This window comes from Galeopterus variegatus, unplaced genomic scaffold (genome assembly GCF_000696425.1).
Source record: "Galeopterus variegatus unplaced genomic scaffold, G_variegatus-3.0.2 Scaffold6917, whole genome shotgun sequence".
NCBI classification, from domain to species: domain Eukaryota; kingdom Metazoa; phylum Chordata; class Mammalia; order Dermoptera; family Cynocephalidae; genus Galeopterus; species Galeopterus variegatus.
The window spans coordinates 60,189-76,091 of record NW_007733028.1 but is presented as its reverse complement, the minus strand read 5'-3'; the positions used below and the strand labels follow the sequence as shown (position 1 = coordinate 76,091).

The 15,903-nt window shown below is 40.3% G+C and overlaps 1 protein-coding gene across 1 annotated transcript in view; it reads left to right on the top strand.

The window, feature by feature from the left end:
* Positions 1-4,761: 4,761 nt before the first annotated feature.
* MRPL39 (mitochondrial ribosomal protein L39) overlaps positions 4,762-15,903 on the top strand; it is a 24,070-nt gene continuing 12,928 nt past the window's right edge. Inside the window, exons 1-5 of the mRNA XM_008591442.1 lie at positions 4,762-4,835; positions 5,755-5,961; positions 7,951-8,090; positions 10,204-10,303; positions 13,704-13,771. Of these exons, the coding sequence (XP_008589664.1) occupies positions 4,763-4,835; positions 5,755-5,961; positions 7,951-8,090; positions 10,204-10,303; positions 13,704-13,771 (588 nt within the window). The 5' untranslated portion in view covers position 4,762. The remainder of the gene's footprint in view (positions 4,836-5,754; positions 5,962-7,950; positions 8,091-10,203; positions 10,304-13,703; positions 13,772-15,903) is intronic.

Genomic DNA, 15,903 nt, shown 5'->3' with positions numbered 1-15,903 from the left:
GGTGATCTGCACCCTTGTTTTTTTCTTTATTCTTAGGATAGAACTGATCAGATTTTCTTATGGTGTAAGGGAGAAAGGAATGGTTTAAGGAGGAAATGATGGCTGAAGAAGTAGACTATGTGCACATCTTTATATTCAATTGCCTTTTCTTTCTCCAGAAACCCACCAATACACACACACACACACACACACTCCACTACCAACTCAGCCCACATAGGAGGTGATAAGGAATGGTGCTGAAGTAAAGGTACCATTTAGGCTCATGGTATCACACACCAATAGAAAGAAAAGCCATAGTCTCCCTTGCTTTTTCCTCTCGTTATTTCACAGAAGGGTGCATGTCCATCTCAGGTGGAAATGATATAAAATAATTGATAGAAGTGTGTTTATGTGTGTTTTTATGTTGGACATGTAAAATGTGTATCAAGTGCTTTAATTATTTGATTCCTGAAATATGGCTTATCTTATGTGCTTCATAGACCTCCAATTACAGGGAGCATAATTGACTCAGAGCCCCAGCCACTGAGCTCTAGAAGTCCATTGACATGTTTGCTCTGACACTACACTTCCTGCTTCCCATGGGCTTCTCCCAGCCAAAGACTGAGAGTGATGCGGATATCAAGGCAGGCCTACTGCTGTAGACACCCCTTTGATGGTGGACTTTGGCTCAGGACCCCCCCACCTCCAGTGGCCTTGACCAACCTTTAGACCGCATGAGTGGTCAAGAATGCTTCTACTCAGTCTTCCTTTCCTCTCTACTTCAAGAGGAGTCAGCCTTACCTGGCTACCTTTCCCTTTTCTCTCACAGGTATTTCCCCTAATAAAATCCTTGTGTACTGAACCCTGTCCTGGCATCTGTTCCTCAGAGGACCGGAACTAACACAAACTGATTAAAAGCACAGCTTTGCAAGACACAGAAACGTATGTTGCATTTTAAGTCAAAAAGGGAGAAAGTAAGGATATATATTTGAGTTAGCTGATGGAGGCATTGAGAACTCTCAAGGATATTCAAGAAATTATTAACAGTGGTATCCTGTGTGAGGTTTTAGTAAGAACTTGTGAATGGAGAAAAGAACTAGGAGAGAAATTTTTCACTGTGTACCTTTTAATATTTTAAAATTTTCCAACCAAGTTAATATATAATTTGAAAATGTAAAAATCAAATATTTAGATTAAAAAACATAAATTTGAGAACAAAGAAAGTATAGGCTTTGGAGACAGCCAGGTCTGAGTTTGAGTCCCACCTCACCTTTGTGATCCTGGGAAAATTATTGAGTTATTGGATTCTTAATTGCAATGATTTGCTTTCCTCCTTGAACACCAATTCTATAACCTCATTCAGTGACTTCCTGCTGGAGGCATATACCTCTTGCCTATCCGATACTGGTCTTGGCTGTGAGACTTGCTGGGGCCAGGGGATTGTGCATGGCTGAGACCCGGTCGAGTCTGAGTAGCAGCTTTTAGGAGTCAGCGCACGGGGTAGGCATTGCGCTCCTTTCCCTCTACCACAAGAAGCACAAGAACCAAGTAGTGGCTGTTTCTATAGCCTGGATTCTAGAATAAAGTTGCTGGGCCATAGCTGGCCTGGAGCTGCTGCCACTGACATGCAATGTGAGGAAAATAAAATTTCATAGTTGAAAACAACTGTGGTTATTCCCTAAACTTTTTATTTCAAAAAATTTCAGTATAAAGTTGAAGTAGTCCAATTAACACCCTCTCTTAGATTCACCAATCGTTAACATTTTGGCACACTTGCTAAATTTTTTTTTGCTCCCTCTGTCAATATAGACTCTCCTATTTTTGCTGAACCATTTGAAAGTTAGCAATAGGCATAATGATACTTCCCTCCTAAATATTTCTTTCTATATATATCCTAAGGACAAGGACTCTCTCCTGAATGACCACAATACTATTATCATATCCAAATATAACGTTGATACAATATTATTTAGTAGACAGTTTATATTCAAATTTCTCTATACAAGAATATCCTTTGTAATTTTTATTTTCTTTCTGATCCGAGATCCAAGCAAGGATCATGTATTGCTATTAATTGTATGTCTCTTTAGTCTTCTATAAAACAGTTCCTGATCCTTTTTGGTCCACTTTTCATGAAATTTATATTTTCGAAAAGTTCAGGCCAGTTCTGTAGAATGTATTACTTTCTAGATATATTTGATTTCTTTATAAATCTTTAGATTCGGGGTAAATATTTATGTTAGGAATACTACATAATATTGTTCATATCACAACTAGGAAGCACAAATAATGTCAGATTGTCCCATTTTGGGTGATGGTGTTTGACCACTTTGTTAAGGTGATATCCATCAGATTTCTCGATTGAAAAGGTTATTTTATTCCTTTGTGTGTAGTCAATCATTTGTGAGGTGGTACTTGATGGCTATGTGAACATCTTGATCCCTAACAAACTTGCTCCATTGGTTTTAACATCCATCAATGATTCCCTCCTGTACCAATTATTACACTGGCAATTGCAGAACAGTGATTTTCCCCATCCTATTATTCCTACTAAATTTACTATTTGGCTTTCTTTTATTTTTTTATTATTATTATTTTTTTAATAAGATGACCGGTAAGGGGATCTTAACCCTTGACTTGGTGTTGTCAGCACCACGCTCAGCCAGCGAGCTAACCGGCCATCCCTATATGGGATCCGAACCCGAGGCCTTGGTGTTATCAGCACCGCACTCTCCCGAGTGAGCCACGGGCCGGCCCTTGGCTTTCTTTTATAAAGAAAACTTGCCCTCCACTCTCCACCCCCACTGATTCTTGAGTATCACTATGGACTCATGACTTTTTAATAGATACAATATTATAATCCTTCATCATTATTCTTTTTGTTATTTAAACTGTCCTAAATTTGGACAGTGAGAGCCCCTTCCAGCTGGATCCTGTGTCCTTTTATTACATTTTGTCTGTCTGTCTTTGAGTATTTCCTTGCTTTCTGGCACAATAATGTTCCAGGCTCATGTTAGGTATTTGCTGCTGCAGACCTGATTCTTTTTATTTGGGAAAGAGATTGACAGAGTGAGACCAAGATTTGGGGAGAGGGTTCATAAAAAAGGCAAGAAAGGAGATTTAGAGCAAGGAAATATTTGGGAGGAAATTTTGGTCAAGACCTATCTCAGGTAGGTGTCTCAAGCTTTCCAAACCTGAATTTCCTCTCCTGGAAAATGAGAATTGGTATGGCTATTGCTCAGGTAGGTTGTGTGAATTCATAGACTCAATCCTATGATTGTCACACATTGGACATTGGCTGGCTGTTATCAGTAGTAACATCGTACCAACTAGGTTCATTTCTGTGATATTGGTGAGCTCCAGTTACCTACCTCCAATGCATTTATAATTAAACTTGTTTATGTTTAGAAGCTTTGTTTAAATGTTGCTTTAAAATGTTCTAAGGGCAACTATACTGTTTCTAGATGGAGTTAAATGGGTACTGTCTCCAAAAGCCTGGTGAAAACAAGCTTTCAAGGGAATCGTGTGTAAATTGAAGGAGGAAAGGATACACACACATACACACCAAACCTATATGTGTATATATGTACATTTCGTGGTTTGAATTAAGATCTTAAATAAGTGTCCAAGTACGATGTAGACTGTGCTTAAAACCAAGCTCCGCCACTTACATTTCTCATTTCAAAAGTGCAGATACTTACACTTCCCCCGAGCAGCTGTGAATCTTAAAATCTGGGCCAAGGAGACAGTAGAACTGTGGTTTGGAGTCTTATCATTATCGTTTGTACTTTAGGCGGCACTTCCACCTGGTGGCAGTGTGTTTCGACCGCAAGTTCAAGAGCAGAGCGGGCTGAATTTATAAATCTACACCCCTTGGTAAAGCTACCGCATTAAACTACTTTGAATAAAAACATTTTCATACTTTACGTATGGAATGCTTACTTCAAATAACAATAACTTCCTGGTACGACAAAAGGATTGGACACTGCGCTGGGGTTTCTTTTTTGCAAGGGTTTTCATTCATTCAACAAATCCCTACTGAGCGCAGACTGTGTGCCCCGCACTGTTGTGAGTGAGCACTTGGGATACATCAATGGGCAAGAGACAAAAATTCCGCTCCTTGATACCTTTTACCGTGCTCTCTATATACTCTTTATGAATACTATATAAACTAACCTAGATAATTTGTGAAGAGCTCTACGGATTACAAAATTCCCTCCAATGTAAACGACGTGTTTCGAGGCCCATATGGCTAATTAAGTGAAGAACCCGTGAGCAGACTCACTCCAGTCGACCTAAGAACCCACCTTGCAAAACAGTTAAACCACGAGCTTGAAGATGTCATGGGTTGGGCACGAGAGTAAACAGAGCCATCTTTTCTCAAAATTTCTCCCCAGAAATAAGTTCTTTTCGGCAAGCAAGGGCTTCGCTCGGTTGGCAGGGCTCGATCCCGCTGAGAGCGGAGGGCGATGGCGCGTGTGGAACTCTGCCCTTCTAAAGGGGACATTCGTTTTTCCCTGCAGAGCCCTCGAGGTGACTGGCCGACCGGCCTGGGGGCCAACACCTATGGGTCACCCACCGCTTTCCGGGGACGTGCCCCTGCTCCGGACTCCTGACCTTCAGCGACTAATCCTGAGCGAGGCGCAAACGCGCCCCCCGGCGGCGAGGCGCAGCCCGTCGCCGGGTCCGGAACAGAACTGCCCAACGGAACTCGGGTGCGCGCTCAGAGTTTCCGGGGGAGGAGAGCGGAGAAGGACCTGCTCGCGGCCGTCCTACGGCTGCAATGGAGGCGATTGCCGTGGGAGTCCGTGGGCTGCGGCTTGGGCGGATCCCTCCCCTCGGCGGGTCCCGCTGCAGTGAGTTTCCGAGTCCTTGGGGACGGGGAGCGAGGCCTAGAGAGTGGTGTCTGCCCAGATTGAACCTCAAGCGGGTGGTGGGAGGTCCTGCGGGGCCGAAGAAGGGGGAAGGTTCCTCAGTCCCCGCTGTGGCTACCTTTCCCCTTCCAGCTCGGGAGGACGAATCTGGGGGCCGAGGGCTATGGAGAGAACAGGCGCGGGGCCGCAGGCCGAACTTGGGGCACCTTTGGGAAGGAGCCCCTGTCCCGTGCAAACATGTCCTTGTCTTCCCATTGGAAGACTCATATTCCCTGAATGGACGTTTGGAAAATAAGCTCAGCATTTCCCCTTGATACTGATAGTTTTGGTGTGGGACCTCCATCTTCTGGAGCTTTGGTGTCTTCCCCAAGACCCTTTCAAACAGACAACTTTGCTCACCTTCCCAGTGACTCTAGTTTTCACTCGCCTTCTTGGTTACTTTTTGCGCCTTGTTGTAAAGCACAGATTGGAATACAACAGTGGAAATTGGTGGGAAATAAAAATCTAATGTGAAAGAGCAAAGTTGAAGTAGAGATGTGGATTTAGGACAGCTGCGGTATTCTTCCGTTTTTTTAGTATTATTATTTTAGTTATTAATATTAAAAAACAATGTTGGGTTTTTTTTGGGGGGGTGGGGTGGGGGCTGGCCGGTAGTAGGGATCGAACCCTGGAAATTGTTGTTATCAATGGCACGCTCTAACCAACTGAGACAACCTGCCCCCTCAGAAAGTGCTTTAAGTTTATCTCTGGGCCCATTTTTGGCGAACAAATTGCATTTAAAATTCTGTTGCCTCCTATTCTTTCCTTATTATAGGAGGATGTGGTACTGGAGAAGGGTGGGGGAATCGGCAGTATGTTGTTCATTTTTTCAGCCCTCATATTTGTTGTAACTTCTCCACAGGATTTATAGCAACATCTCCAGCTTCTCAGCTGTCACCGACCAAATTGATAGAAATGCGAAATGACCTCTTTAATAAAGAGAAAAACAGGCAGTTGTCATTAACTCCCCGAACTGAGAAGATTGAAGTTAAACACGTTGGGAAAACTGACCCTGGAACTGTCTTTGTGATGAATAAAAACATTTCAACTCCTTACAGTTGTGCCATGCGTAAGTACCAGAATCAGGATACAGTTTTGATCATTTTATGCTAGCTGTGGGGGAGAACTGGTGCAGAGGAGACAAGGTGCTGTGATTGCTTCCTGAACTTCCCAGAAGTTCTCCTTTATCTGGCACATTATTATGTGTTCACTGTCTCTTTAGCTCTGGAGGTACTATGGGTATTACAGGGTTGGTACTGTAGTGCACAGGTTGGGTATTTTTAGGGTGGTAAATTTTTTTCTGGCAGAAGAAGGCCAGATCTGAATGCATTCTTTCTAGTGTGCTTTCTCCTTCTAGACAGGACTCTTGATGTAGTGGGTGTAGTAACCATGTGGGTTTCTTTAAAGGATTTTGGGATAAAGGGACTGTTGTGGCCACAGATCACTGGCTTTTTTGCTGCCTTTCCCTTTCTAGCTCTTTCTAGCCTAACCTACATCTTTTATCTGCTTGCAACTTGCCCCTGTGTGTGTGTTGTATTTTTGTTTACATTTATATATACATGTGGTAAATGTTTGAGTTGAAATGTGCATGGGGTGAATGTGATTGGGGTAAAAATATTTGTTCTGTTCATATTTTAAGGGAGGTAACAGTGCCCCATGTGTGATTTGATGTGGAAATAAATGAAGGGAACAAGGCCTCTAAATATTATTTTTGATCAAAATGTTTGGATAGAGTTTTGATAGAACTGGTAATATTTAGAAAGTCCCCCAAATAGATATGCACAGGCATGACTAGCTGCATTTTTTCGATTTTTGGAAAACTCAGTAATAATTTCACTTAAGTAGTTAAACTTTACCAGTTTAAGCTTGCCTAAAGATTGTACACTCTCAATCTTCCTTTGTTCTGGCACTTGAATTAGTTCTTAGGAAAATTACTTATTTAGTTTTCAAGTATTTTTTTTTTTTTTTAAAAGGATGACCGGTAAGGGGATCCTAACCCTTGACTTGGTGTTGTCAGCACCATGCTCAGCCAGCGAGCCAACCGGCCATCCCTATATGGGATCCGAACCTGGGGCCTTGGTGTTATCAGCACCGCACTCTCCCGAGTGAGCCACGGGCTGGCCCAAGTTTTCAAGTATTTTTTTGAACCTGTGCTATATTATAGGCACTAGGATTATAGAGAAAGATGACAAAGCTCAGGCATTTGAGGATCTTTATATACATCACACAGAGATGCAGCTTCTGAACCATCCTGAGCATGACCCCTGCCCTAAGAATTTCATGTCATTCATACCTTCAGTCAGTCAGTAAACTTTTATTGAGCACCTCCTATATTCCAGGCCTGGCACTAGGCTCTAGATATACTGGTAAGTGAGCAAAAATAAAAACGATCCTGCTTTTATAAAACTTATATACTGTTGTGGCTGATACTTCAGGCCCCGTAGTTTGACTACTTTTGAGAGTAGCTGTGTACTTGCCAAACATCTAATCATGGTTCGAGTTGCATTATGGGGTCACAGAACAGACCAGAACTGATTGGCTTATATGTGAATCCATATTAATAATTAAAAAATGGTTGCTACAGTATTTAATTGAAGAGTCCATGTTATGGAGGTAAGAGATGGTTTGAGAGCGAGACTCAAAACCAAAGAAAACAGATTTATGTTGATGTATGTTAATATATTTTCTCTTTTCTTCTAAGATGTTTGTGCATCTGTCCAAATGTATCCATGAGCTGTTCTCTGAATATATTTAAGTGTAGCTATTAGAAAATTGTTTTATTGATAATTGACAAGTTAATTTCAAACTAGATTTTTCCTTAATGATTTTTGTAAATGGTTTGGGTAATTTTGTTAGTAATCAGCAATACCTTGAGTGTGTTGGGTATTATTTTTTTGTTGGTTATAGATGTAATATGCAGTTCTTTTTTTCTCCAAAAATGATAATCTGCAGAATCTTGCTTTTCCATTGTTTTATTTCTTAACATAGCACTTACATATGGAACTTTTCACTTTGGGTTTTGTTAGATTTAGATTGTTAATCTATTTTAAATTCCTAGATTTAAGTGAGTGGTACTGCAGGAAGTCCATTCTAGCTCTTGTGGACGGACAGCCTTGGGACATGTATAAACCTTTGACCAAATCCTGCGAAATTAAATTTCTTACTTTCAAAGATCGTGATCCAGGAGAAGTGAATAAGGTATTTCTGTCTCTGCATTCTTTTAAAATTTTTTTCCCCAATTATTTTCTTCTCTTTTTTATTAAAAGCTATTTTCTGTGGAATGTAAAATGTACAAATATGGCCAAGGTGAAATGTTGTACTGTACTAGATAGTGTCTTACTCGTTAGATTAGGCATTTTCATAGTTCAAAAAATACCAGTGGCATCCATTTCTCTGTATTTTGGATTGAGAAAACTGTGTGACATGTCTTTTACATTCATATCTTAGATCAGCTTACATTTATTGGTCACACTCTCTGTTGAAGGTGATTCCATTCTGACTGTTACTGCTAGAACCCAGCCTTTGACCATCTTCTCTGGATGATTTCAGTAACATTTTTAACTCCCTCACCCCCCACCTCTCCTATTTAAAAAAAAAAAAATTACTTAAAATCTTTGTAGTCCTATAAAAGTTTTATTAAGTGACACGATTAAGGATCATGTCACTTACCCCTAAAGATCTTATCTACCTGATAATGTTCACATAACTTTCTGGCCCTGCATAATCTGCCCCTAGTCTGCCTTTCTAGCTTCACCTCCCACTGCATCTTCTACTTCCTCTTTGCTCCAGCCACACTAGAGTACTTGGTTTATGCTCTGTTGTTCTTCTGGCTATTGTTGATGCTCTTCCTTCAATGCTGAGAATTTTTTCTCCTCATTAAAATCTTATTTATCTTATATAGTTCAGTTAAAATGCTGTCTGCTCTGTGGAACCTTCTAGGTTTCTGCTTGTCAGAATTAATCCTTTTCTCTAAGGTCTCATAATACTTGGCTAGTGTCTCTAGATATAGTATTTTAATTTTGCCTTGTAACATGAACTGTTGTATGCATTAGCTTCTAGACTCTGTGGAGATAGGGACCATTTCCCTTATTGGACCTAGTCCTTGATTTACATACAGCGGATGTTTAATAAAAATTTGTTGAAATGAAATAGTTAAGAAAAATGATAGAAATGATATAGTAATAGCTAGCACTGAGTATTATGTATCAGGCATTGTTCTGTATGATTTATAGGTATTAACTCATTTAATTTTCATGCAGACTCTACAGACTAGGTGCTATTCTCCCCTTTTTCCTGATGAATAAAGTGAGAAAAGAAGAGATTTAGCAGCTTGATCAAGATTGTGGTTTAGAAAGTGTAGGAGCCTGGTTTCGAACGTAGGCATTCTGATTGGAGTTCAACAGACATTTAAAAACATTTAAGTAGGATAAATGAAGAAGTACATTTTGCTATTTGCCTTCAAGGCCTGGGTTTGTACTTATTTTTAGTGTAATTTGGTTGCATAGAATACGTAATGGAGCAGTCTCTACCAACAACCAAGTGACACCACTCTTGTAGTCCTCAGATGTGGAGAAGAGCTTATGAAAGTCAAGTGCCCATAGGCCTGGGTTTGTACTTATTTTTAGTGTAATTTGGTTGCATAGAATACGTAATGGAGCAGTTTCTACCAACAACCAAGTGACACCACTCTTGTAGTCCTCAGATGTGGAGAAGAGCTTATGAAAGTCAAGTGCCCAGTTAGAGTAGTGGCAGTAAGGGGAATAAGATGGGCAGATATGGTGCAGGATGCATATTTCTCCTTATGACTCTGATAAGGTCATTGCATGAATACCTGTATCATACATATCCATGAATCAAAATGTGCTAGTGAAATGAAAACCCGGTTAGTGGTGAGGCTGCTTTGCTATAAGTATCAGGGACTTGAGTGATGTATTATGTGATGTTAGGTATAGGATAGGAGTCATCAATTATATATTAAAGTATTTATTTTATTTTAGCATAAGTTTGTTAAGTTAACTTTATCCTGGGTTAAAAATAAATACTATAAGATAGAGAAGCTGTCCATTGGTTGATAATTATTATAGTGTCTGTTATCTTGCTAACAACTTGAAGTTGGTGTTTCATTCTTTCCTGGTTTTTGCTTGGTGGAAGAAATGTCTTGCCCTGATGGTAAGTAAACATTGCTACATGCTGAGAATGGACAGATATTTGAGAAATATTTCCTAAGTCAAAAGTTGACTTAAATTTTAATATTGTAGAAACTTTAATGAATCTTAGTGTATATTATGTTTGTATTATTATTTTTTTCTAGGCTTATTGGCGTTCTTGTGCCATGATGATGGGCTGTGTAATAGAGAGGGCATTCAAAGATGAATATATGGTCAGTTTGGTCAGAGCTCCAGAAGTTCCTGGTAATGTACACATATAAATATATATACTTTTTTTAATCCTTGAATATTTTGGTACCTACTTTTGATGTATAGAGTTCATTTCTAATTTTATCTAATGTAAGTTACTGTCATACATATTTCATTTTTGTGGGTAACAAAATTCATCCTATTAAGATGAAATATGAAGTAATTTTTGGAGATCAGTAGTTAACATAATAGAATTAGTGCGAAGGGTTTCTCTTGAATAAGAATTTCATGGAATTACACTGACTCACTGTTTATTTCTTGCCACTTTAAGCATTTATTTCAAAATTTAATGTGTGGAGGAGGAAGAAATGGGAATATAAGTACTGCTGGAAAGAGCTGTGCTTAGGTGGTACCATTTTACCAGAAATGACCATGATTCTGGAGAGGCACACCACTTTGATGAGGTGGAAGGGTTCAGACTTTCTGTAAATTTGCTAAAACTAAGATTTCACAACAATATGTGTAGTAGGATTATGTGAATTTTGTTTTTAAATATGTACACCAAAAGTATTTGAATGAAGTTCAAGAAATGATTCTGAGAACAAAACATCAAAAATGGTGATATTTAGGAGATATTATAAAAGAAATTCAACATTTCATGTTCATTTAGTCATTCACCTACTTATTAAATACCTTGTTGTTTTGGAATTTTTATACCTAGTAACTATTTGAAACCTCTATAGTAATAGTATTCCTTAAAAATCTTGAAGCTCTCTCTCTCTGCTTCCACCATCTTGCAATGTGAGACCCCTGGGTTGCTGTTGCCACCACTGGATAGACTTTGGACTTCCGAGCCTCAGAAACTAGATTTCCATGAATGGGATTTCATACCCTCCTAAAGGAGATTCATTCCTGTGGTAACATGGTTGAAATATCAGTCCGAGTGAATCAAGGTGGCAAATCCTCAACACCAGCATGGAATTTTTGTCTTTAAGCTACAATGAGCTTGCCTGTCATCTCTGAAATGGAACCAGACTCCTATGTAGTCTCAGCTGGAGATGGACCCTGGGGGCAGGAAAGTCTGGGTCCTGAAGACAATCGGCAACCACACACCTAGAACTCCAGTTTCTTCTTTGGAAACGTCCCTCTGGCTGCTATGTGAGGATGATTCTCTGAACAGGGCAGCGTTCAGATGAAAGGACGTCCACTTGACATTGCAGCAATTCCAGTTGCTCTTCCAGCCCTCACACTCCAAGCCCACTCAGTGACAATGGGGAGAAATAGACACAGTAAGATTAATTGTAACAGCACAAAAGCAAAGGAGCAGACAGGATAAGGATCCCTTCACTGAAAAGTAAGAAGTGATTGTAATGGTTACTGAGCCTCCAGGAGACAGATCCAGAGGTCCTGAAATGCAGAGAATCCAGAAAAATCTGAATTGATAACACCAATGATGCCACCTTCAAGCATTTATCAGAGTTACCAGTTTATATTAGCACAATTTTTTTAGTGCTTGTTTCCTAGTAGGATGTCCTCTCTGCCTGGGAAGGCTACTATATCTTAGAGTCAGTGACATTTGATTACTGACTTTAGAGGCAGGTCTACTGAGCAGGTCCTGGAGACAGCTTCTTCTCAACTTTGTTGAGAAGTGTGACACATCCTCTGTAACACGGAGACCCATCCTGCTACTGCAGTAACTCCTGGAGGTTGTCATAACAACTGGGGGTGCTCAGGCTGAGCCCTGGGGACATGTAGTATTGATATCCAGGCCACAGGACTGGCCCACAGAGCTCTTCCCTCTCTCCAAGGAGATCTTGGGAGCAATGTAAACGAGACCAGACCTCGATTTAGACCTGTTCCCTACCACCTTGCTGTCCCCTCTGAAGCAATGCCAGGACTCCCCACAAAAACCCTTCCCTGCCCTTCAGAACAGCAGTGCCCAATTCTTTGTTCTCAACTCATTCCACGTAATGATCAGAAACCCCAGGATTAAAGGTGGCTTAAACCATTTGTCCACACACAATCCAGGGCAATAGGAGGCAGATAATTACTGGTCTGGAAGAGTTGGAGGCTGGACAGATTTCATATGGGCATTGTGTACGGGGTCAACAATATCGATGAAAAAGGAGACCTTCTCTAAGCTGTAAGCAGACCTCAGCTGAGGCTGGGTTATGTCCATGTCTAAACCTGTCAGTGGGGAGTCAGTGAGGGTTCAGGCTCCTCATGGTTCCCTCTAGGAAATGAGCGAGGGAACTCTGAGGTCTTCCTTCCCTAACGACATTGGGTGACTGATGCTTGCTGTGGCAGCTAAGAGTATTCCACAGGCACTGGCAGTGCTGAGGACTCAGGAAGATCAGAAGGTACAGCATAACTCTTGAAAGCTTTTCTCGTGCTTGGCACTCACAGGAAATCTTCCTGGTAGGATTGTTGGGGTGTACAAGTGTAGTAGGCTGAATTCTAAGGTGGCCCCCAAGATCTTTCCGTTCTAATCCATGAGACTGTGAATGTGATGAATTTTACTTCCGTGATTAGGTTATGTTATGTAGCACAGCTGACTTTGAGAAAGGGAGATTATGCAGGTGGGCCAGATCTAATCCCGTGGGCCCTTTAAAAGCAGGTAGTTGTTAGCAGAGAGAAAGAGATCTCAAGAGTGGAAAGTATTTATGCTCTATTACTGGCTTGAAGATGGAAGGGCCCACATGTGAAGGGAAGTGGTGGCACCTAGAGATGAGAGTGTTCTCCTGTGGACAGCCAGCAAGGAAATGGAGCTCTCAGTCATACATCAGCAAAGATGTGAATTCTGCCAACAAGAATGAGTTCAGAGTTGAATTTTCTCCCAGAGCCTAGAACTCAGTCCAGCCAGAACCTTTATTTCAGCACGAGCAAAGAACTTAGCCATTCTGTGCCACAATTCTGACCTCAGAACTGTGAGCTAATATGTGGGTATTTTGGAATTGAGGTAATTTGTTACATAACAATAGAACGTAACACCACAATGTTGGACTTTTGGCAGATGACGCATATATTTCACATTGCTTGCGTATATGTACATGCCACTCTAGCAGCAAAAGGTGGAATTTATTTCACTATTACTAATTTTCCCATTTGCCTTAGCCTGCTATATGTCTCTGCAAGACTCTTCCTTATTTTTGTATTTTATTCATCATAGATAATTTACATGAATTTTTGTTATTAAAATATGGTATTAAAAAAAATCTTGGATGCTTAAAAATATTGGTTATTTGGGTTAACAAAAGGTGAGTTAATTTTTTGAGCAGAGGAAATTTGATAGAGCCCTGGCAAGCAGCTGGGATAATGGCAAGTTTTATAATTTGTAGAGTTGGGAGAGATTGCTAATCCTTCATGTTATGGTCTAAATACTAAGTTGCTGGAAATTAGTAGCTTTCTGCCCTAACACATTTGACTTTGCTTTTTATTTTGGTTGGATTTACAGTTATCGCTGGAGCATTCTGTTATGATGTAGTTTTGGATAATAGACTTGATGAATGGATGCCAACAAAAGTAAGTATGGAGTGTTAATTTTAGAATCTGTGCCTTTCTCTGCTAGAATAATTCTATATTTGTATTGTTGAATAGTACTGCATATTGAAGACATTTAAAAGAATCTATCTGTGTATCATTATTGCTTTTTCAGTGTATTTACGACAGAGATGTATGAGTGAAGGTATTCACAGCAGCATGGTCAGTTGTCTTGAGGCTGTATGTCCTGCTTGACCTTTTCTTCAAGTGCCTTCTCTATTCCTTGAGGTAGTGGTTTTCAAGATGCCTATAATATAAAATATAGAAGCTTAACCATCTTGATTGATGTGGTGGTAGTGGGCTTGGGGACATACATTTTTGGATAACCAAAGCACAGTTTGAAAACCACTGCCCTAAACCATTTTAGCTTATTGCAGGTTGTGATATCCCTGTATACGCAAGAGTCACATTGAGAAATGGGGTGAGTTAAAGAATCAAACTTTGACAAAACTAACTCAAATAGCAACAAACTATACTCTTCGTGAGTAGTCTACAGTCATAATGCGGGTGGTCCTTGTTGGTCTGGGACTTGGATAGCAGCAGGGCCTGGCTAGGTAGGACGATCTAGGTCAGGTGCTCAGGAGCTAGGGAATCCTGATGGTTAACAAAGGTCAAGCCTGGATACTTAGTTATGATTGTGGATAGTAGGCAAATGCCTAATTCTTAATTAAACAAAACTATATTTCCTACAGATTGGGAGTCTGGAGATCAGTGAAAGGGAGGCAGTGTAGCATACCATTTTATCAATTCCACTATGTACATTTGAAAAAATATTTTAGTATCTTTGGAAATAGATGTGCCTTATAGTAAATGGCATCTTATAATTGGTAGTGTGTGTATGTTTTTTGTTTTTCTGTTTTTTTTGTAGTGAAACATTTCAGATTTAGTGAAATACTGTAGTTGTTAAAAGCAAGGGTTTTGGGGGCTAGTGCGTGGCTCACTTGGGAGAGTGTGGTGCTGATAGCACCAAGGCCACAGGTTCGGATCCCTGTATAGGAATGGCCGGTTAGCTCACATGGGAGAGTGTGGTGTTGACAACACCGAGTCAAGGGTTAAGATCCCCTTACCAGTCTTCTTTAAAAAAAAAACAAAACAAAAAAACCCACAAGGGTTTTGGAGTCTGGGTATATCCCCCTTTAAATTCTGGCTTTGGAAGTTACTTCTTATGTAATCATGCCCATATTACCTAATATTGAGTGGCAGAGGAAGAAAATAGGAAGGAAGAACGAGAGAAAGAGGGAGAGGTGGGAAGGAGGACAAGGAAGGAGTAAGAATTGTTTCTTCATGATCTCTGGGCTCTTGTCAATGTGGCTTTTTCCTTTTCAAGTATGTCCCCAAATTTAAGAATAGATTTTTACTTTATTGAGGGGAGTTAACTGAAAACTGATGAGATCAGGATTCAATTCTCACTATCTATGAAACTTGCTGCCTCTTTTTTCTTTTCTTTTCTTTTTTTTTTTTAAGATAAGACTTCAAAAAAGACATGTACATGTGAGGATTAGTTAATTGCAGGCTCATTGGAGCTGAGTGCATGGCTTAGAGAAAGTAGGGGAGAGTTACTTGGAAGGAATGGTTATCTTAATATGGATGTGGACTTTATATATTAAATTATCCCTTTAAGAATGGAGAAGAGTCATTTTATGCAAGAAGGTCTAAAAGGAAGCTTATGGGAACAATTTTATTGTAAAAATTATTTGTGTAACAGTATTTGATCTTTTCTGTATTAGTAATGACTTGTAGTATGAAAGCTCAGTTATAGTTTTATTAAAAATTTCATAAACATTATTAATGTGTATTATTAATCAGTCATTTTAATCGTGTAAAACTGACATTTTCATTAAACAGAAATTTATAATATTGGACATATGCCATGAGGGGTCTTCAAAAAGTTCATGGAAGGGCCGGCCCGGTGGCGCACTGGATAGTGCGCCGCTTGGGAAGCGCGGCGGCGCTCCCGCCCGAGGGTTCGGATCCCACATGCAGACCGGTTCCCACTCACTGGCTGAGCGAGGCGCGGGAGCAGCACCGAGGGTTGCGATCCCGTGGCCGGTCCTGGTCCGGTACGGGGGCGATACTGAGGGTTGCGATCCGTTGCCGGACATGGAAAAAGACAA